The sequence below is a fragment of the Hippopotamus amphibius genome, chromosome 3, assembly GCF_030028045.1.
Source record: "Hippopotamus amphibius kiboko isolate mHipAmp2 chromosome 3, mHipAmp2.hap2, whole genome shotgun sequence".
In the NCBI taxonomy this organism is placed as follows: Eukaryota; Metazoa; Chordata; class Mammalia; order Artiodactyla; family Hippopotamidae; genus Hippopotamus; species Hippopotamus amphibius.
The window spans coordinates 164,085,956-164,109,880 of NC_080188.1; the positions used below are offsets into that span (position 1 = coordinate 164,085,956).

Consider the following 23,925-nt stretch of genomic DNA (forward strand, 5'->3'; position numbering starts at 1 on the left):
TCCTTACCAACAGGCAAAACTTTATGGAAATTTGCCTTTTTAAATAAATGTAAACACTATCAACAACAGAAGAGAGTGTAGTTTTCTGTCATCCTTTGCAGGTCTTAGGACATTTTTTATGGTTCTATCCTTGTCTATCTTTAAAGGACTCCTGTATACAAACATCCCAAATTCTGCTTACTTGGTAATTTGTATGGTTCAAGCTCACCAAGTAATATCATCAAAACTCTTCTTAGAAAAGGGACAGCTATAATCTCCTACAACTTCTCAAAAATAAATTTCTTGGCACTGTATGTTGTCCTTCTACTTTTTCTTATCCAACCTTATCACTGAATTTATTTCTCAAAGACTCTCTTTTGTTCTTCTTATCTCCTCCTGATTTCCTGTAAAGTTATCAAGGTGATATCCACGGTTGGCAACAATCCCCACCCCCATCAAAAAAAAAAAAAAAGACTCAAGCCAAATAAAATCAAATTACAAATGCTGAATAAAAATGTTAACAGAATGTTACAAGACTATCCTTTCTCCAATAGTGATTAATCTCCAGAGGCTACTCCTTCCAAGAGTCCTTCACTTTAAAAAGGAAGCTTTTGGGAATTCCCTGGTGGTCCAGTGGTTAGGGCTACTGTACTTTCACTGCCAGGGCCTGGGTTCAATCCCTGGTCTGGGAACTAAGATCTCACAAGCTGTGAGGTGAGGCCAAAAAATAAAAATAAAAAGGAAGCTTTTTGGAAATCAAGGGTCCAACCTGTGTTGTGTACACTGTGGGGATCCAAAATGTACCTGTTCCCTATTTCATTAGATGAATTAATATCTCATGTTCATTTTTAAGTAATATTATCAATATCAACTCAAATAGGTTTAAAATGATACTTGCGGCATTACTCTCTTCCCTGTCTTAATCACAGTAAATACGCACAGGGCAAAGTGCCTGGGCCTATGGGGAGACCAGCTAAGAAATCAGATCCACACCAGCTGAAGGACACTCAGTAGAATTTAATCTGCTGTAGGACTCATCTTGAGCATAGTAAAAACCATTCTCTCTCTAAGAGAGAGCTCTGCGCTGATAGAAGAGGTTGCTGCTACTTTGTATAAGAGATAACTATATTTTTTAAAGTCAAATTAGGTCAGTAACTTCCATGGCTGGCGAGTCACTGACATAGCCTTTAGTTGAATTATGTATGGCTTTTCCCATTAACAGTACAACCTCTAGAGTTGTAAGGCATGTGCTTTTCTCAAGGTCATGGGGGTACCACTTTTTAAATATGGCTTCTGATTTGGCCTCTCTTTCACAGGAAACTTTCTTCCAGTAAACTCTCATTTAATTGATGAAAATGCAAAGAATTATAAAAGTAAAAGAATAACTTAAGAAAAACATTGGCAAAAGAGTGATTAAATGGTGGTAGATTGATGTTCGAGATAAGATTTAGAAAATAAACCCTGGTCCAGACTAGATGTAAAGACATTGTCCTTGTTCCCGTCTCCTCTCCTAACAAGCACTGCTCATCCAAAACTCTTGTCATTAGATTTCATCTCCTGGCCCCCTCTTCGCTTCCAACTTTTACCAACTTCCTGGACACCCTTCTCCATTTACTGAAAGCTTGAGCCCAGAGCTCAAATTCTTCATTCCTTAGTATTTAACCTTTCTCTGTTGGCCCATTTTCACTGTGATTTCAACAAGCTCAAGTCTCTCCTATTCTTAAATATAAAAAGCATATTCTATAGTTACTGCCAATATATTTAACATACATTTAACAAAAGTTTTTTAAAATAAAGAGCCAATCATGTGACTTGTGACTCAAATGCCATCAAATTCTTCCTGTTGTATGAGTGCTTCACCTTTGCTGTGTGTCTCTAACAGCTCGGGACCTCACAAGCACTCTGCCCTTTGCTTGCCTTTGAGCATGCTGTTTTCTCTGCCTGGGATTCTCCCTGCTCTCAGCACTGAGATTCTCTTTCTTCAAGTACCAGTTGAAATGCCATTTCCCCAGGAAAGGCTTCCCTGTTTCCCAGACCGATAAATCACAATCTCCATTCTTTCCCCAAAACCCATTCTGAGGGGTAAATTGCCATTCCCATATTTTAGCAATAATCTACAACTTTACGCAATTCATCATCACAATACTTGTCCATCCTTCTTTGTATTCCCACCTCCATGACCCCTAGTCATTTGAATGGTAAGTTTAACCAGGAAAACTGAATTTTAAAACATAGAAGGATACTGCTACCTAGTTAATTCAACATTATCCTCAGGCCTTGTTTCATACTGTTTCAAGCTGCCCCACACCAGTTTATATAGTCATTTCCACACATGATAAACACAGCTTAAAGGCATAAGAATTAGACAAACTGCATTTGTAAAAAATCCTATAAGCTCAATACCTCACAGAGACAGCTAGTTTAAAGTCTTAACTCAGCCCTCTTTCCAAAAAACTGTAGAATAGAAATGTCTTTGAAATCCAAAACTCTGTATGTCATAGGACAGTCATTTTATCTGACTCTAAGTACTCCCAATTAATGCAAAGTCAAGGTAAAACACCATTCTGACAGATAAAAGAGCATCAGAGTACCATTCAAACTATTATCATTCAAAGATGTAGACAAAGATTATCACTACTAAAGAAGGGACTGCCCCGGGCTTATCAAGGAACTCAAACAGCTAAAGAGTCATAATTACATATTTTCAACAGAAAAGCAAATAAGGGCACTTACGCATGTCACCGAAGGCCCCTTTTGTCACTTTTGTGGCACGTAACACCACTACTGTGAACTTGTGGGAATAATGGTGCTCCACCTGGGGAAAAAAAAATGATAATGAATTACAAGCCTGTAACATAGGATCCAAGCAAACTGTCCTCACTGTTTCCTTGAAACTAACTGAAAATATTCCAGCTGAAAGGAAGCATCATAAATATTCCAGTTGAAAGGAAGTAACATGCATACCAGAAACATTCTTTGATCTTAAGGCTTTTCCTTTTTTGATTCTTTCCTCTCTCGGCACAGAATGATTGAGAAGTTTAGAGCATGGTTTAAAATGTCACTACAGCTTGACTCTTAGGACTTCTTTGCAGTCCTTAGTTACAGGGTTTACCAAGCCCTTGGGAAAAATGTAAATCAGGACTGCAGGCTTTCCAGGTGCATAATCGGGCTTTGTAGGAAGTGATAAGAAAGACCCGCCTTAGAAAGGTGAAGTCAGAGCAAGATGTTTGCATTATCTAAATGTGTTTGTTTTTATTGTTACTGTTCAATGAAAGTTTTGTTTTTTTTTTTGGTATAACATTTCCAGAGCAGTTTTCATAATCCTTTGGATCCAAAGCAATAACCAGTAAACTACTTTTATTAATTTTAATGCATTTGTTAAAACCATATGTGACAATGTTAAAAGTTTCTATTAGCCTGATAGCTTCGTGTACATAAGAAATAATAACAAGTAGAAGACTTTATTAAACACTTCACCTAACTGGATGTTAGTTCTCAAACGATTCTACTCACCAAAACAGAATGGAAAAGCAGGAACACACAAAATTCTCTGAGCAACTGAAAAGATTACAAAGTTTTTATCTAAAGCTTAAGCATTTTTGCTTAATCTTAGGAGAGGCTCACATTTATAAGTTACTCCTACCTTTCATAATTTTAATAGACTTCCTTAACTGGTTAAAAAGTCCATAACTAATTAAGAAGAAGCTAAGATACTGAAAATACTGAGAAGTGAGTCTAAAAGTAAGGAGTCAGAAAAAAACTATAAAAATGGATTCATAAGGACCAGCAGTAGTGGGATATAGGAGCAAACGTTATACAGCATTCAATAATTTCTGAAGATATCACTCTGTCAACAGAGTAATTTCTGTTTAGATTTATAACAGCATCAAGAAGAGGTGAAGTCATGAATAATGAGCAAAATTTGTTTAAAAAGGCAGAGAAGCATATAAATCTTTCTAGATAATTTTTATTCAAGTTTATTGTCAGAGAGAAATACCTTCTATATTCAGAAGAGCTCTGAATAACCAAAGTTTTACTCTACATACATGAAATTATCAATCATAAAAAAAGAATGCTTAAAAAATGGCGTATTACCTTACACTACAACCAAAAATCGCATGCACTCCTCCCACTAAAAAAGAGAGAGAGAGAATCCACTAACATAATTAGAGACTTTGACACCCCTCTATCAGAAATGAACAGATCCAGCAGGAAGAAAATCAGTAAGGACAGAGTTGAACTCAACAGCATCATCAATCAACTAGATATAATTAACACCTATAGACTACTTCACCCAACAGCAGCAGAATACATACTATTCTTAAGCTCACATGGAACAAAAATACAATGTCTACTCTCAAAATAGAATTAAGCTAGAAATCAGTAGCAGAATAATAGCTAAAAAGATCACAAAATACTTGGAGGTTAAACTTCTAAATAACATAAATGTCAAGAAGTCTCAAGAGAAATTTTTAAATATTTGGAACTAAATGAAAATGTAACTACAACTTATCAAAATTTAGTGGGATACAGTGAAAGTAGTGCTTAGAGGGAAATTTACAGCATTGAAATATATATATATTTCTTCTTTCTCTCTCTCTTTCTTTTTTTCTTTCTTTCACTCTTTCTTCTTCATATATATATATATATATATATATATGAAGAAGAAAGATCTAAAATCAATCATCTAAGTGTCTAACTTTAGGAAACTAGAAAAAGAAGGGCAAATTAAATCCCAAGTAAGCAGAAGAAAAATAGTAAAAGTTGGAGGAGTGAATAAAATTAAAAATGGAAAATCAATAGAGAAAAGCAATGAAATCAAAAGTTAGTTCTTTGAAAAGATCAATAAAATTGATAAGCCTTTAGCAAGGCTAAATAAGAAAAAAAACAGAGAGAACACAAATTATAAATATCATAATTGAATGAGGGATGTTCATTACAGATCATATGGACATTAAAAGAATAATAAAGGAATACTATGAACAACTCTAAGCCCACAATTTCATAACCTAGATGAAATTTCTTGAAAGACAAAATCTGCCAAAATTCACACAAGTAGAAATAAACAATCTTAATAGGCCTGTATTTATAAAGAAATTGAATCAAAACTTAACCTTTCAAAACAGAAAACACCAGGCCCAGATGGATTCACTGGTAAATCCTACCAAACACTTAAGGAAGAAATTATATCAATGTTCTTCAAACTCTTCCAGAAGATAGAAGTAGAGGGAATAGTTCCTAACTCATTCTATGAAGCCAACTTTATCCTGATAATAAAACCATACAGAGGTATTATAAGAAAAGAAAACTGCAGACCAATATCTCCCATAAACATAGATGTAAAAATTCTCAACCAACTATTAGCAAATAAAACCCAAAAATGTATAAAAGGAATTATAACCACAACTACATGGGATTTATCCCAGGTATGGAAGACTGGTTCAGCATTTGAAAAGTAATTAATGTAATCTATCACATCAACAGGCTAAAGAAGAAAAATCACATGATCATAATAATAGTCACCAAAAAAGTATTTGACAAAATTCATACCTATTCATGATGAAATCTCTCAGCAACTTAAAAATAGATGGAAACTTTTTCAACTGGATAAAGAACACCTATAAAAAATCCTACAGACAGTATCATACTTAATGGTGTGAAACTAGAGGTTTTCCTGAAAAAATCAAGACAAGGATGTCTCCTCTCACCACTTCTTTCAACATTGTACTGGATGTCCTAGCTAACACAATAAGGCAAGAAAAGGAAATACAAGATGTATGGATAGTGAAGGAAGAAATAAAACTGTCTTTGTTCACAGATGACATGATTGTCTACATAGAAAACCTAATAGAATTGATTTAAAGACTCCTGGAATTAGAAGTGATTATAGTAAAGCTGTAGGATATAAGTTTAATATGCAAAATTCAATCTCTTTCCTATATACCAACAATGAACAAGTGGAATTTGAAATTAAAACACAATACCATTTACATTAGCATCCGCCCCTACAAAAAAAAAAAATGAAATACTTAGGTATAAATCTAGAAAAGAAAAAATGTACAAGGTCTATATAAGGAAAACTACAAAACTCGGATGCATGAAAGCAATGAAGAACTAAATAAATAGAGAAATATTACATGTTCATGGACAGAAGACTGAATATTGTCAAGATATCAGTTCTTCCCAAATTGATCTATAGATTCAAGGTCATTTCAATCAAAATCTCAGCAAGTTATTTTGTAGACATCAATAAACTGATTCTAAAGTTTATATGAAAAGGCAAAAGACCCCAGAATAGCCAACATAATGTTGAAGGAGAAGAATAAAATTGGAGGACTGATGCTACCTGACTTCAAGATTTACTATAATGCTACAGTAATCAAAACAGTATGGTATTGGGACTTCCTAGGTGGCGCAGTGGGTAAGAATCCACCTGCCAATGCAGGGAACATGGGTTCGATCCCTGCCCCAGGAAGATACCACATGCCATGGAGCAACTAAGACTGTGCACCACATCTATTGAGCCTGTGCTCTAAAGCCCATGAGCCACAACTATTGAGCCCATGTACTGCAACTACTGAAGCCCATGCGCCGAGAGCCCTTGCTCTGCAACAAGAGAGGCCACTGCAATGAGAAGCCCGCGCACCACAATGAAGAGTAGCCCCCACTCACTACAACTAGAGAAAGCCCATGTGCAGCAATGAAGATCCAACACAGCCAATAAAATAAAATAAAATAAAAAAAAAGGAAAAAAAGCCCAGTATGGTATTGATGAAAGAATAGACAAACAGATCAATGGAACAGAATAGAGAGCCCAAAAATAGACCAACACACATATAGTCAATTGATCTTTTACAAAGGAGCTAAGGCAATAGAATGGGGAAAAGATAGCCTTTTCAACAAATGATGCTAGAACAACTGGACATCCACATTAAAGAAAGAAAAAGAAAAGAAAAGATTCTAACAAATGATATCTGAGCCTGAAGGAGAATAAGCAGTGCTCTTGAAAATCCAATGTAGGGATTAGCTTTCTCCACTAAGAGAACTTTTCAATAATAATTATCATATATAATAGCACACACTCCCCAAATCATCTATGCTTTTTTTCATACCCTAGAACTTTCTTAATACCGCATGCGTTTTCAAATGCCTAAAAACTCCCTTGTAAGATAAAAATGATTAGCAATACTCATCTATTACTTAACACAATTTTTGAAATTGCTGCAAATGTATTCATATGTCAAATGTTTATTAACATACAGAGAGATGATATTGTTATTAGAAGGATTCATTGAGTAGGAACTATATGTTAAACATTCTACTAGATGCAAATTCTCATTTTCCAAACAACCCTATAAAATAGATGCTATTACACATATTTATAGATGAATAAAGTGAGATTCTGAGAGGTTAAGTAATTTCCCAGTATCTCACAGACAATAAAAGTTAAAATTGAATTAGAATCCAGTCTTCCTGCCCCAATGTCTTTACTCTTTCCATATTCCTTTACTTATAAAGAATAATAATACCAACTTTAATACCTAATAGTAAAAAAAGGCTATTGCCATTTATTAAAGTTGTACAGATAGTTACAATCTAGTCTATTATATCTGTAGTTGATCTAAAGCCTCTCTGGTAATTGGGTTATTTTCTCTATCATTCAGCTCTTCATTTTAATCTGCCTTTATTTCCATCAGCCTCAGTTCTGTCTTCCTAACTACAATGAATGTGAACGTGCATATGTGAACTTGCATACTGTTCATAGGAAATAAGGAGCAAATTGACCACTTTCTTGGTTTTCATAAATTAATGTTGGAAACATCACAAATCTTCAGATGACCTGTAAATTACTTCCAACCAGGGGCGTCAAAATCATGCCCATGTCTTTCTAAGTGCTGTAGAGAGACGTGTTCCCTGGGACTAGTATCACACATAATTTCAAACTAGTATGGACTGGACTAGCTTCCGACTTGGATAAGAGGCTTTTGGTTATGTCTCAGGGATGTTGCCAGAGGAAATAATGTTATTGAATACAAACCCATTGTTCCCCAGGGGGGGAACCTAATGACTCAGCACAATGCTACTTGGTAGTTGACAAAAAGAGATGCCATATTTCAACTGAGATGTCAAATATAAGCTCAATACCCTGACTTAGTCACCAAGATTAAGGCTTGCCTTCAGGTCTTGGATTACCTTACTCTGAGTGTCTTTCTTTATCCATAATCTTTTTCATAGTGAAAATCATGACCCTTTTTCTTTTCACAATTACAATTTCCAAGTCATCATGAAAACTGCTACTGTATTACATTCATTTCTGGAGAACTGTATTGACATCTGTAACTGAGATGATTGGGTACTGGAAAAAAGAACCAGCCATTTTATACAAACTCAATTTGATGATTGTCCTAATCTGTTGAAAGTTCTACTGTTACAAAGAAGAACCAAAGAACAATCATAAAACAAATCTGATGGAAGAGAAGGTAGATGCTGCATGCAAATTTTTTTTTCTATTCAACTGGTGTCGCCTAATTTTAACTCAGATTAAAACTAAAGACTGTTAGTGCGATAAAGACTGCAGAATCTCATCACTGAAAACAGAGATTGTGATCACCATAGTCAGCAACAGGCAACTTTAAACAGATATCAGCAATTTTAAAAAGAATTGCTACATTGATGTCATCCGTGAGTTAAGGTACATTTAGATAAGATACTCATTTTTAGTGTCACTTCCTGTGTGGTTTCATTATAATACAGTTAAGAGGCATAAACATCGTACTACTATTCTCCCATATTTTTTTTAAATAAATAATTTATTTATTTTTTATTGGCTGTGTTGGATCTTCATTTCTGCACATGGGCTTTCTCTAGCTGTGGCAGAGGGGGCTACTCTTCATTGTGGTGAGCGGGCTCCTCATTGCAGTAGCTTCTCTTGTTGTGGAACATGGGCTCTAGGTGCGTGGGCTTCAGTAGTTGCAGTACATGGGCTCGATAGTTGTGGCACACAGGCTGTAGAGCACAGGCTCAGTATTTGTGGCGCACGGGCTTAGTTGCTCTGAGGCATGTGGGATCTTCCTGGGGCAGGGATCGAACCCGTCCGTGTCCCCTGCATTGGCAGGTGGATTCTTAACCACTGTGCCACCTAGGAAGTCCCTCTCCCACATTTTTTAAAGAGCAATCCTTTTATCTATGTAAAATCAACAGTGCTATCTGAACTTGCTTTAAGAACTATCAGTCATGGATTGGCTATATGTACAAATTATTCTAATGTCCAAACACCTAATTTGGCAACAGAATTTAACTTTAGCAGACATCATTAAAGAAAATTATAATGAGAAATACGACTTGAATTTCTTCTCCCTCATGAGCAAGAAAATTTCCATTTGCACAAGTATATATGTCAAATACAGTAATAACATTATTTTATAATATATGTATCTTTAACATTCAGTTAAACAGAGTTCATTTTCACTGAAATTAGAAGATTTTAGGTCCTATTTCAATCAGGATTATTGGGACTGCTCTAGCAGTGAAACCAGTACCAAAAACAGAAAACAAAAACAAAACAAAACAAAAAAACATGATGGTGATAGCTTGAGCCTAAAATACTCATTTAATGATATATTTACCATGAATGTATTGTGACTAATATCTTCATGATATGGAAAATAAATAATCACCCGAATTTTTTGGACCTAAATTTTAATTGATATAGATTCTAGTCCAATGGTAATTAAGCAGCTATAGTACCACATACACACACAAAAAATTTTTAACACTAGCTCCCTCCCTCAATACTATAAACAGATAGGGTGGGGGGGTCCCTGGAGAAAGAGAACCAGGCATGGCTTTCGTGACATAAGAGAAGCCATTTTTGGGCTTAAGCCATTTTGAAATCTAAGCCTGACCACAATGCTTGCCCTCGAACAGGTCTCAGTAATTAATGATCTTAATGGAACAAAAGAATGTAGTGACAACGGATTGTTAGCAGGCAAGAGAAATAACACTAGCAAAGATAATATATCAGTTATTAAAACTCCCACTTCTGTTTCAATGGTAAAGATAAGCCTGAAACACTCAACCACCAGATCAACTAGGGAAGATGATGTTGATCTTTGCTGGCCCTTGTGACTTTAGTCAACTAAAGCTTGGACTTGACGTTTGCCACAATTCTAGGCTGAATTCTCCTCTGCTCAACCCCCTTCATGAAGATGTATGTACCCTTAGCTTAAAACTTCCCTGATTTTGCTGTTTTGGACACACTGCTCTGGGAAAGTTCCCGGGTGTTCTCCTTACTTGCTGCAAGTAGTAAATCACACCTTCTCTTGATCTTTTGCCTAGTTGTGTCTTCTGGTTCAACACCCACCAAGAGGTGAACTCAGTTTTCAGGTAACAATAATTCTGAAAAAAATCTACACTCTCCTAGGAGTAGATGGCTGAGCTAAGGCGTGTGAGGTATACGTATACCTTTACCCTCCTGGAGGGGCTCACTAGGACACACAATGTAGCATGTGCACTTGAAAAGTTCTCCCCGTACATCCTCCAAGCCCTTTGGGTGGCAGAGATACTTATTTAGTTTAGAATTACTGACCTAAATGATATGTCACATTCATTCAAATCTAAGATGTCTTTGCACTGATGATTTTCAGATGTAAACTTTAAGTCTAGCAGATCCAACAGGCTTGGAAATATGGATATATTTACAGATACTATTTTGGATTATAGATCCTTATTTTAAGGGACTTCTTTAAAACCTCTTTGTCTTACTTGTTCTTTTCATTAAGCATAAAGTGAAAAGAGATTAGTAAGTAAAAGACACAGACACAAATCAGAGGGTATTTACAATACAGTGCTTTATATTTTCTATCTCCATTTTCTACCCTTGCAATACTGTGACTTATAGGAAATATATATGTGTATATATATGTATTTGGTTATTCAAATAATCAAATATATGTATATACATTTTTATAATATAATTTTATAATTATATATTTTATAATTATAGAATTGAGTTGAATTCTTGGTCACTCTGCTAGTGTCCAAGAATTGCTTGTTGATATGGAGAAGCCTCCACACACATGCTGGAATTGGGTCTGGGAAGCCCTTTCAGCCTTGGTTTCCTCATCTGTAAAATGGCAATTATAATATTACCAACTACTTAGGATTCCTCAAGGGTCCCCTAATACAAATCCAGATTCCAACATTAGAATTTCACGTACAGGCAATATTGAATGTCAAGTCTCGGGGATAATTTTACCATCTGTGGAAGTCTTTTAAGATGAGATGATTATCTTCTTGGAATTATCTAGAGGCACTATTGATTTAGAGTAAAAGAAGTAGTTGAATTCCACTTGTGATAATGGCAGACTAAATAATTTGGGTGGCCACTTCCCACAGAAAATAAATAAAAACTGGATGAGGTTTTACAAAATAAGGTGGCATTTTTCTAAAAGTAACTGTGATGGTTAATTCTATTTGTCAAATTGAGTGGCGACAAGGTGCCCAGGTTAAACATTATTTCTGTGTCTGTCTATGAGGGTGTTTCCAGATGAGATTAGCACTTGCATCAGGGGGTGACATCGTGCAATCTGTTGAGGGCCTGAAAAGCATAAAAGGAGGAATTTGCCCCTTTTTTCCTGTTTCACTGATCGAGCTCCTTACTTGAACTGAATTACACCCCTGTCTGTCCTGGGTCTCCAGTTTGCACATGGCGGACCATGGGACTTCTGTCTCTATAGCCCCATAAGACAACTCTTCACAATAGATCTCCACATCTAGATCGATCTACATGTTATGGTCTGAATGTTTGTGTTCCCCGAAATACATGCTGAAATCCTAAGCCGCCAAAGATGATGGTATTAGGAGATGAGGTGGCACAGTCAGGAGGGGCAAGGAACCCTCATGAATGGATAAGTGCCTTTATAAAAGAATCCAGAGAGATTCCTTGCCCTTTTACCTTGTGGACATCGCAATTATGAACCAAGCCCTCACCAAAAGAAACCACGCTGGTGTCTCAGTCTTGGACTTCCCAGACTCCTTAAGTGTGAGTGATAAACTTCTGTTGTTTATAAGCCACCCAGCCTGTAGTATTGTTACAGTGGCCTAAATGAATTAAGACATTATCTATCTATTTATCTATCTGTCTCCTATTGGCTCTGTTTCTGATCTGTCAGAGAACACTGACTAATACAGTAACAAAGAACCAACAGGATAGGAAAGCTATAACTCCCAGGACAGAGAGCAAGGGGAGCAGAAAAACACAGGGATGCATGCAGTTTTGCCACAGGGGCATTTGCTGATCCAGACAGGAGGAGGCTGAGAGGCTGAGGGATCAGGAGCCTTCTAAGGATAAGAACCCTAGCAAACCACTGCCTTGTTTCAAGCCTGAAACTCCACCGGCTGCACCATAGGAACAAGTATGAACAGCCCTTCCACGTACTGGCAGCCTGTGTTAGTGTCTCCCAGGAGACCCAGAAAACAACTCACTTGAAACTAGGATTACATTTGTCCCAGACTGCTAGCTTCCCGAGAAGCCTGACAGAAGCCAGTAAAATTCTGAAGAATTATTTCTACAGATAATGTTTCCTTATAATACTGTTCCGCAAAATCAAAGATAATTAGGAACACGAGGGGATATGAGACCAAGACTACAAACCAGCACGCGTAACGAACAGGCATAGACACAGCCCCATCCACGACACGGCCACACTGCACTTACCACATTTAAGGAAATGGAAGTCAAACTTAAGTATGACTATATGAAACTGGAAACCATAAAAAATGGTTCAGAAGTTTTAAAAAAAGAATCAAATCGAAATTCAAAAACTGAGAAGTAGCCTCTAGGGATTTCTAATCTGTGCTCTGTGGTGAAGAAGCAGAAACACGGACATTACTGTAAACGTGTGTACTGCTGTCTCAGGTTAGAGGCTTACAGCAGGGAATGGCTTGTATCAGGAAAAGGTTAGAAGCTTATCACTAACCGTCCTCTTCCTCACTTTTCTAGAATTTGTTAGTGTTCACAAAAAAATATGCTATTTGCCATAAAACTCATTATTCCTTTCTGCACCGTGCTGTGCTTTTGTAATGGTTTTGTCACCTTCATATTTCTGATTTCCCAGCAGCAGCATCTCACCTTCTGATGCCCCCTGGAAAATAGCTTACCTTAAGACGTTTCTATTGCATGCACATAACGATTTATTATTTATAAAAGCCCTGTGGAACAGGCACAGCAGGTACTAGTCATAGTCCATATACAGCAGCTAAAAGTCAGAGTGTAAGTGCTCAAGAGCACGTAACTGAAGTCTGGAACTGCCGTTAAAACACTAGTTCTTTGATTACCTAACTCAGTGTTTTTTCTCCACCCCCAACCCCCCCATGTTACCATAATAATCTAGAATAATAGCTTTCTACTTTTTGGGTAACATTTCCAGTCATCCTACAATGACCTTTTTCAAAGGTCCCTGTATTTTAGCAGGCAGTCTTGCTCGCATACCCAGGTGGTTGACCTCAGTGTGGACACAGCCTCAGTTTTCCAGGGATGTGGGTCAGTGGCCCTCCATTGCTAATAGGTGGTGGGAAGAGCTCTGGATTTTTTTCACTCCAGGGAAGTGACTCATCTTTCCAGAGTAAAAAGATGGAAATTTTTTATAAGTGTTTTATATTTGATCTATCTTTGTAATACTGGTATCTTTCTGGTCCAAAAGAACTTCAATAGATTCTGGAGACACAAATAGCCTTCGGGATGGAAAGCACCTCAGAACAACTCTAAACATATGGGAACTGCATTCTGTCATATATGTATTACTCCATTTTCTCCTACATTCTTAAAAGCTGGCACCGTTGGAAACAATAGAACCTGTTGCATCAGCCCACAGGATTCTGCGGCATGTCTCTGCATCACAGGTGTGGTAAAGAGGAGTCCAATCTTCACCACCTTGAGGCAGCCAACACTGCGTCGGCCTGTCTGGCACCCTTCATTGCTAGTAAGTTGGCTTAGTTTTCCCCATCTTTCCTTTGTAATAAAAGTATTCTGGATAGGGAGGGTGGGAAGGAGTTGTGGGAGGGAGGGGATATGGAGATATATGTATAAATACAGCTGAGTCACTTTGTTGTACAGCAAAAACTGGCACAACAGTGTAAAGCAATTATATTCCAATAAAGAGCTGTAAAAAAAGTATCCTGTGAAAAGTATCCTTCTGTGAAAACTAGAGCAAGGAATTTTGTCACTGAAACAATTTACACACACGTGCACAGTTTTTTCCCACACACTCAGCAAATACAAGCATGAATGAAAGTATAAAGCACTTAGGATCCTTTGCATTGAAAAGGGCTATACACTGGAATGCTGATTGAGTGTCCAACACTGATGCTGAGGAGGGTCGAGAAAAATGTGATACAGATAGGTGTTTTAGCATGCTTCCTCATATTAAGATGCCACATAGGTAATTATTATGACCTAGACATTTGGCTATACTTAATAAAATTTGCAAGAAAAGGTGACAGAAATATCCAGATGCAGTTTGACTATCCAGATGCAGTCTGAAAATATGCAGATGCAGTTTGATTTTAAATATGCTCTGCCTTGTTAAAAAAAAAAACCTAAATGGCTGGTTAACATAGGTCATCTGACAAAAGACAAGTGGGGACTGCACAGCAGTTAGTAATAAGGCCTGGTCAGATTAAGTAGAAAAGTGAAGGTCATTTGAAATAATAGTGTTGTTTGAAATGTATCATGCTCCAGCCACACCGAACTTCTTTCATTTCCTTACATCATGTTCCTTCTTACCTCCAGACTACTTCACATATGCTTTTCCCCATCCAGAAAAGTCATTTTCTCTCTTTTCGCCTAACTTCCACTAAACCTTCAGGTCTGTGCTTACAAGTCACTTCCTTTAGGAATTCCAGAAGGATTCCTGTTATTAGTTATTCATGTTGTATATTCCCAGAGTAACCTCCCTTGTCTCCTATCAGAGCCCATAAGGTTATTACAAATTGTGTTTCTGCTAGACATAAACTCAATTCAGGGGTTATTTTGATTCCCCAGTGCCTACTGACAGGGAGTAGCATACCATAGGCATTCAATAAATGGTAATAAGAAAAAAATATTAAAATAGATTTGGAGACAGAATGAACTGAAAGTCCAAATGTTAAGATTTAGAATTACCGTTAGTCTTTGCCTCAAGTTCAGAATTATGCACCTTAACCTTAACTTCCTTCTCAGTTTCAAGTGCCAAATTTCATGTTTACATTTAAGAATGAACACTCTGATTGAATTCTCTGCGTCAGAGAAATTACCCACCTCTCTTGAGGTGGTAGGATGAGAAAAAACTAATCTGCACCTACCTTCGTTGTTTAAATTCATCTGCAGAACACCATAATGATGGAAGAGAAACTGAGATTATTCATCGATAACAGGAAAGTGTAAGTTGAAAGTCTAAAAAATCTTCAAATTCAGTAAGTTCACTGGATCTACAAAAACCACTTGTATTTCCACCTAAATGCAACATTAGTTTTTTTTCTAGTTAAACATTAGTCTAACGTTAATTTCATGCATCGTAAATGGATTGGAAGACTCAATATCACTCACATGTCATCTCTCCCCAATCTATCTTTAGAATAATTTCAGCACTAATAAAAATCCCAGCATTTGTGTGTGTGTGTGTGTGTGTGTGTGTTGACAAACTGGTTTCAAAACTTATATGGAAATGAAGAGGACTAAAAACAGTCAAGACAATCTCGAAGAAAAAAAAGTTGGAAGATTTATACTACCATGTATAAAGACATATTTCAAAGCTATAGACATAAAGATAGATTGGTATTGGAACAAACTAAGACTAATAGACCAATACAACAGACAAAGAAACCACGCCACACATATATGGTTTACTGATTTATAGCAAAAAAACATTGCCATTTAGTGAGGACATGAGGGTTATCAGTAGACTAGATAAATAGTTTGTGGTACACAGCATTCAGATAATGAGATACTACATGGCAATGGAAAAGTGTGGAATTCTGCTACTCACAACAACATGAATGAATCTCACTGGTAAAATGTCGAATGCAGACTTCCATACGAGGGTCAAGAGCAGGAAAACTGATCTTTGGTAATAGAAGACAAATATTGGTTGGTTTTGTGGAGTTTATTGACTGGAAGGGACATAAGCAACTCTTCTAGGGCACTCTGAATGTAAATTTTTATGTGGATGATGGTTTCATGGGTGGAATACATATGCAAAAATCCATCCAGATGAACAATTAAAATTTATGCACTTTATATACATCATGTCTCAGTTTAAAAAAAGAATCAAACATTAAGAGAAGCTTGCAAAAAAAAAAATACTTTTAAGGAGTTTTAAGAAGAGGAAAATGACCAGCAGAGATGAGGGTAGGGGGTGGGGCAGGGGGAGGGGACCTGAAGAGTCTATTTGATTCAACACCAGACAGGCTCTTGATGAGACCCTTTCGTTAAGTGGAAAAGCTGAGTCCAGTTTTCAATGATTCAAGTTGTGAATGGAAGAAAGAACTACAAAAAATTATAGTATATTAATCCTTGCTATCCAATCAGGGAAAGAAAGATGATGGAAGCTCAAGGGGGCTGTAGGGTAAGAGAAGACTGTTTCATTTTAAATAAAAATGAGGCTTTGTATTATTCCTTAATATCCATAAAAACTATTTCTAGTCCATAGATCTCAGGTGATGAATTCAGCAAGGAAAATTTTCTCCTCTGGTTTTTTGATCAGAGAAGAGGATGTATACTTCAATGGAGTTTGGAAAATTACACACTAAAACTTGAATTATTCAAATTTTTACTAAAAATTACCCACTCATAAGAGAGTTTGCTTAAATATATCTAACTTAGGGAGACTACAAAATTAATTACCCTGAAAATGCATACCAAAATATAGCCCTTAACTCAATAATTATTTTATATTCTTTCCGTCAATTCACGTGAAAGGTGCAAGCTGATAATTGCTAAGTGATGACTACACTTTTTATTGTTCCATGAATGTTCAATACTGTTACACATATTTTGGTATTTTTTCCAAGTCTCTCTTTTCTGGAAACTTACAGTGATAAAAAGAAGAGATGAGTTAGTTTTATTACAGATTGTACCTTATTTGAACCACACTAAGTTATTTTGACTTTCATAAAAAAATCCAAGGATTTTCATAGAGTTTTATACTTTACTAGCAACATCAGCAATACTCATGCACAAAAGTATGTCTGCCCCCCGCCCAGAAGAATATATAAACAGTAAATGACTTACTATAATGTGCTGATAAGGATCTATAAATGACATGTTGGTTTCAATTACAGGAAATCTCTTCACTCTTCAAAATTCTCTGGCACTCTAGCTTCTTTAAAACCTATAAAATAAACAATCCTTATCATTAAGCTTTCTCTTGGATGTAATCCCAAGACATAAATGATAATGGGTGTAAACCTTAGGAAGTGAAATTATACCCAAGGGGACCAGTTAGACTGAGCTCCCTCATTGTTTATATGTGTGAGTACACACATAATTCAGAGAAGGATAAAGACATTCTGACAGTGCTGTTTAATTTTCATATTTCTTTGTTCAAATTTATTCTGTGAGTAATTATTAGGAAACTCCAGGATTTTTTTTTTTTCATTTGCCAAGTATTTCATAAGAAATTTATCGAACTTATGGAAAATTAAAATTATTTTTGTACTATTTATAATTAAAAAGCCACATGCCACTGTTTGTTTTCTTAACTGGATCAGTATTACACAAATTCACAACTGAAAAAAAAACATTTTTCACTCTAGCTATTTGAGAATTTTAAAAATATATTCATGTTAAATTTCAACTTTTTAAAAAAATTTGTTTATTTATTGGCTACACTGGGTCTTCATTGCTGTGCACAGGCTTTCTGTAGTTGTGATGAGAGGGGGCTACTCTTCGTTGCAGTGTATGGGCTTCTCATTGTGGTGGCTTCTCTTGTTAGGGAGCATGGGCTCTAGGTGTGTGACCTTCAGTAGTTGCAGTACGCAGGCTCAGTAGTTGTGTCTCACGGGCTCTAAAGCACAGGCTCAGTAGTTGTGGCACATGGGCTTAGTTGCTCCACAGCATGTGGGCTCCTCCTGGACCAGGGAGTGAACCAGTGTCCCCTGCACTGGCAGGCGGATTCTTAACTACGGCCCCACCAGGGAAGTCCCTAAATTTCAACTTTAATGCTGATATTTTAAAAGAAATATTTGTTCATTCTAAAATACCAGTTAAACTTGAAAGCAGCTAAATAAAATATTAAATGATTAGAAACAGTGCTGTACAAAATGATGGAAACAAGCAAAAAGTAGAACTAGAGAATAACCTGAGACCCGGTCTCTGGGAAGGAGCTAGCTATAGAGGGTGAGGAGGAGTGAATTTAGAATTATACAGTGTTCCAGGCAGGCCATTTGAGGAATTGAGAGAAGACAAGTGGCTGATGAATGGTGAGCAAGACTGAAAGTGGCTTATGATGAGTTTGGAAATAATAGGCGTGGCAAATGGTGTAGAGCCTTGTATGCAACTGTTCACCTAGATATAGCTCACCCATTCTCCAGAACACAGCTTAAATGTCACCTCCACAGAGAAGCCTTCCATGACCTTCAAAGTATGTTTGGTCTGCCTATTACTGGTTCCATTTATACCTTGTACTTCTCTTTCAAGCCTTTCATTCCACTTACACAACGTCTGCCTTTCCTGAGGGAACTAAAGATGCATAAAGTCAGTGGCCATATTTATCTTGTTCATAGAGTTATCCATCCCTACTGCCTAGCACTATGCCTAAAATATAGTAGGTTCAGGATAAATATTTGTTGGATAGATGGGTGGATGGACAGATAGATATTATATAATGTCAGGTTTATATATGAAGGAAATTTACAGAATAGCACTGGCACTCTCTTTCGATGTCTCTCTTTTTCATTCTTAACTAGTCTTAACATCACAGAATGTTAAATATCAATCTCTAATTTTAAAAAAAGCAGAACAATTGAAATTCTAGAAGGAGTGAGACTAGTACTCAAAATATTTAGAGGAAATCTGTTACTGGCGCCCAGAGTTTGGTGTCAGCAACTTTATTTCCTCTTCTCATTTCTAGCAACTCCATTCATAACCCCTGTGTTTACCACCTAACTAGTCACTACTGTCACTACTGTATCCTGCATCAAGATCTGGATAGAGCCTCCACCGATATTAACGCCAAACGTAGGAAACTTGCATACAATTGCTAACTGCCCAGGTTTATTAGGTTAGAAACTACAAGGCAAATAGATATTTAAAAACATCGCTCATGGCATTTAATCCTAGAGCAACATCCTTTTGTTCTTTAAATACATTCAGGGCTATCTCTCTTCCTACCTTACTAAGCTTACAAATAAAAACAAGAATGGAAAATAACAACTGAGCTGACACAGAGTCTGGACATCATAGGGGAAGACTCCATAGAACAAGCTGAGGAAAGTCACTAAAACAAACAAACAAACAGCAACAGTAACCTTCCCAGAGGAAGGATCAGAATCCAGGAGCTGGTAAAATATATAATCTAAAATATCCAGTTTTCTGCAACAACAACAACCAAAAACAAAAAAACGAAAACAGGAAAATGTGAGCTAGTGAGCCTCACACAGAGAAAAAAAGCAGTCAATAATAACTATCTCTGAAGGAACCCAGATTATGAATTTAAGAAATATTTTACAGCATTTGTTACACATGTGTTCACAGAACTAAAGGAAAGCACACATAAAGAATTACAGGAAAGTATGATGCAGTAACATGTAAAATAGAAAATAGCAATAAAGTAATATTAGACATTAGAAAAAAAATAACCAAATGGAAAATCTGGAGTTAAAACACAACTGAAAATTTCACTAGAGAAGATAAACAGCAGATGTGAGCTTGTAGAAGAATCAGTGAATTAAAAGATGCCTCAATAGAGATTATTCAATCTGAAGAACAGAAAAATAAAAGTAATGAAGAAAAATGACTAAAGTCTCAAAGACTGGGAACATCAACTATACTAACGTATATGCAAGTGGAATCTCAGAGGAGAGAGAAAAAAAGAAAGAAAAAAGTATTTGAAGAAATAATGGCTGAAAATTTCCCAACTTTGATTAAAAACATGTTGAAAAGCTTAACCAATTCCAAGTGGGAAAAATACAAAGAGAGCCAAACCTAGACATATCATAGTCAATCTGTTGAGAATCTAAGACAAAAAATAAAGTCTTGGAAGTTACAGAAGAAAAAAGGTTCATCATGTACAAGGTAACCAAAATAAGCTTAATAGAAGACTTCTCATCAATGGAGCTTGAAGGCAGTTGATGACATACTCAAAGTGCTGAAAGAATAAAACTATCATCCAAGAATACTATATCCAATAAAATTATCCTTCAAGAAAAGAAGAAAAAATAAAGACATTCCCACATCAATAAAGACTGAGATAATTATTTTTGCTAGGAGATAAGCATTACAAGAAATAGTGGAAAAAAGTTCAGATTGAAAGGAAGTGACACCAGTAACTCGAATCCACACAAAGAAATAGAGAGCACCGATAAAATAAGTGCACAGAAAATTTTAAATGATAGTATAAATACATATATTCTCTTGACTGATTTAGAAGTCAATTACATAAAATAATAATAATAAAATTGTATTGATGGATTTAAAGATGTAATATATATGAAAATAATAGTACAAAAGAGGGGAGGGAATGGGGCTATAATGGACTAAGGAAAGGACACCAGATAGTAATTGAATTCATAGGAAGAAAGAAATAGCAAATAAATACATCAAAATAAAATATTTTATAAATACAATTTTTCTCCTTTCTTCTTAATCTTCTTTAAAAGAAATGGAATATGTAAAGCAATAAGTTATTGTTGGGTTTACAACATATATAGAATTAATATATATAATAATAATAGCACAAAGGAGTATGGACAGATTGGAACTATATTAGAGCAAAGTTTCTATATTTTACCGGAATTATGTTATTATTTGCATAAAGTAGATTGTAATAAATTAAGGTGCATCTGGAAATAATTCCTAGAGTAGCCACTAGGAAAATCACTCAAAAATAAAACATCAACAAAGGAACTGAAATGGTCTGCTGGGAGATACCAACTTAACACAAGGAACAGAGGAACAAAAAAAGAAATGAGACATACAGAAAACAGAAAGCAAAATGGCAGATGGAAATCCAACCATACCTAGAATATAGTAGTCCCATTTTATCTGCAGTTTCCCTTTCCTATGCAGTTTCCATAGGTAGTGTCAGTTACCTATGGTCAACTGTAGTCCAAAAATATTAAATGGAAAATTCCAGAAATAAACAATTCATAAGTTTAAAATTTTGCACTGTTCTAAGCAACATGATGAAATCTCACAATATCCTGTTCCATCCCACCTGGAACATGAATCATTCCTTTGCCCAGAGTATCCCACTCATTAGCCACTTAGTAGCCATCTTGGTCATAAAACTGACTGTTGCAGTATCTCAGTGTTTGAATTCAAGTAACCCTTATTTCACTTAATAATGGTCCCCAAGCACAAGAATAGTGATGCTGGCGATTCAGATATGCCAGAGAGAAACTGTAAAGTGCCTCCTATCAGTGAAAAGTTGAACATTCTCAACTTAAGGAAAGAAAAAAATTGAATGCTGAGGATGCTAAGATCTACGGTCAGCAGGAATCTTCATCTGTGAAATTATGAAGAAAAAACATGAAATCCATGTTAGTTTTGTTAGCACATCTCAAACTGCAAAAGTACAGCCACAGTGCAGATAGGTGTTCAGTTAAGATGGAAAAGATATTAAATTTGTACAATAAAATACTTTGAGAAAGAGAGAGACCAAATTCACATAACTTTTGTTATATATATTGCTATAATTGTTCTATTTTATTTTTAGTTATTTTTGGTAATCTCTTACTGTGCATAATTTATAAATTAAACTTTATTATAGATATATACATATAAGAAAAAATATAATAAATATAGGATACAGTATATCTGAGATTTCAGGCATCCACCAGGAGTCTTGGAACATGACCCCTTCAGATAAGGGGAGACAACTATAATACTAAATGTGAATGAATTTAACCCTCCAATCATAAGGCAGAGGTTGTCAGACTGGATAAAATCTAATACATTACAGAAGACTAATAAAATCCAAATAAGGTTTGTGGTTTAGTTAATATCATTCTACCAGTGTCAGTTGCCTGGTTTTCATAAAGTACTATGGCTATATAAGATATTATATTGAGGAAATCTAGGTAAAGAATATATGGAAACTAATGCTCTTACAATTTTTTAATGTGTATGATTTTTAAAGTCTTTATTGAATTTATTACAATATTGCTTCTGTTTTGGGTTTTTGGCTGTGAGGCATGTGGGATCTTAGCTTCCTGACCAGGGATCGAATCCGCACCCTCTGCATTGGAAGGCAAAATCTTAACAACTGGAAACTGCCAGGGAAGTCCCATATTTTTGCAATTTCTTACCTTAAATTATTTCAAAACAAAAAATTAATTTAAAAGTCCAAAACATGATGATAGATGTAATTTATACGTACAGTTTTCATTCCAAAGTTGTGTTCAAAAGAAGTAACAAAGCAGTCATATGGGAAAATTATTGAGTAAGGTTCATTTTCTTCAGAATAAAATTATTGGTCAATATTGCCAGACAGTGATGACATTTTAAGTTCCAGTTACAGATAGGCACCCATTCATCCTTTTTTTCCCCTAAACTGTTAATAGTAGTAGTAGATATTTTAGGTTTCTGTGGAACTGAGGCATTTCTGTCTATCTAGCCACATTAAACCCTGGGAAAATGTCTCCCCTCTCCAACAACTAGCCCAGCCTGGAACTATTATTGCAACTAATTTGCATAACCACTATCATGAATACTCATAAAACAGCAGCTTGGGGGGTTTTTTGGTTTTTATAACTAAGTTGAATAACCAGTCTTGGTGAGTGTACAGTCTTTTAGGTCTGAAGCAAGAGATACGAAGCTCATAGTTTCTTTTTTTTCTTTCTTTCCTTACTTTTTTTTTTTTTTCTTGGCTGCCCTGTAATTAGAAACTTCCTGAACACTAATGAGAGGGAAATACAGATACACTTTTCAACACACACTTGACTGTGCAATGCAACTGCTGACTTTCAATGAATGCTTCATAGTATGTGGTCTGTCCAAAACCCTGTTACTCACGTTGTTAGGGCAAGATGGACTTCCTGGATAAGGTGAAAAAAAAACCCCAAAACAAAACACAGACTAGAGTGTTTTGTCATTCTCTTTCCCTGCCTAGAGTTACAGGACAACAGGAAAACAATGGGTTATCAGGGGTGTACCTTAGAGATCTTGCAGGTTTGGTTCCAGACCAGCACAGCAAAGCAAATATCGCAATAAAGTGAGCCACAAAAGTTTTTTGGTTTTCCAGGGCATATAAAAGTTATATTTACATTGTAATGTAGTCTATTAAGTGCACAGTAGCATTGTGTCCAAAAGAACAATGTACAAACCTTAATTTAAAATACTTTATTGCTAACCATCATCTCAGCCTTTAGCGAGTTATAATCTGTCACTGGTGGATGGTCTTGCCTTGATGTTGATGCCTGCTGACTGATCAGGATGGTGGTTGCTGAAGGCTGGGACGACTATGGCAATTTCTTTTTTGTGTGCATAGCGATTTCTTAAAATGAGACAACAAATGAAGTTTGCTGCATCAATTGACTTCCATACAAGAAGAATTTCTCTGTAGCACGCAATGCTGTTTGAGAGCATTTTACCCACAGGAGAACTTCTTTCAAAATTGGAGTCAAAGACCTCCCTCATGGTCCAGTGGTTAAGAATCTGCCCTCCAATGCAGAGGACGTGGGTTCGATCCCTGGTCGGGGAACAAAGAGACCACATACCATGGCGCGACAAAGCCCATGAGCCACAAC

General features: G+C 36.1%; 1 protein-coding gene across 3 annotated transcripts in view; it reads right to left on the reverse strand.

Annotated features, from left to right (window-relative positions):
- PLA2G4A (phospholipase A2 group IVA) overlaps positions 1-23,925 on the reverse strand; it is a 143,889-nt gene that overhangs the window by 96,296 nt on the left and 23,668 nt on the right. For 2 of the 3 annotated variants that reach the window (XM_057728949.1, XM_057728950.1), the window contains 2 exons: positions 17,249-17,348; positions 2,713-2,794 (listed from right to left, as the gene is read on the reverse strand). In XM_057728949.1, coding sequence (XP_057584932.1) covers positions 2,713-2,794; positions 17,249-17,281 — 115 coding nt within the window. In that variant the 5' untranslated portion in view covers positions 17,282-17,348. The remainder of the gene's footprint in view (positions 1-2,712; positions 2,795-17,248; positions 17,349-23,925) is intronic. The other variant, XM_057728951.1, reaches the window with a different exon arrangement.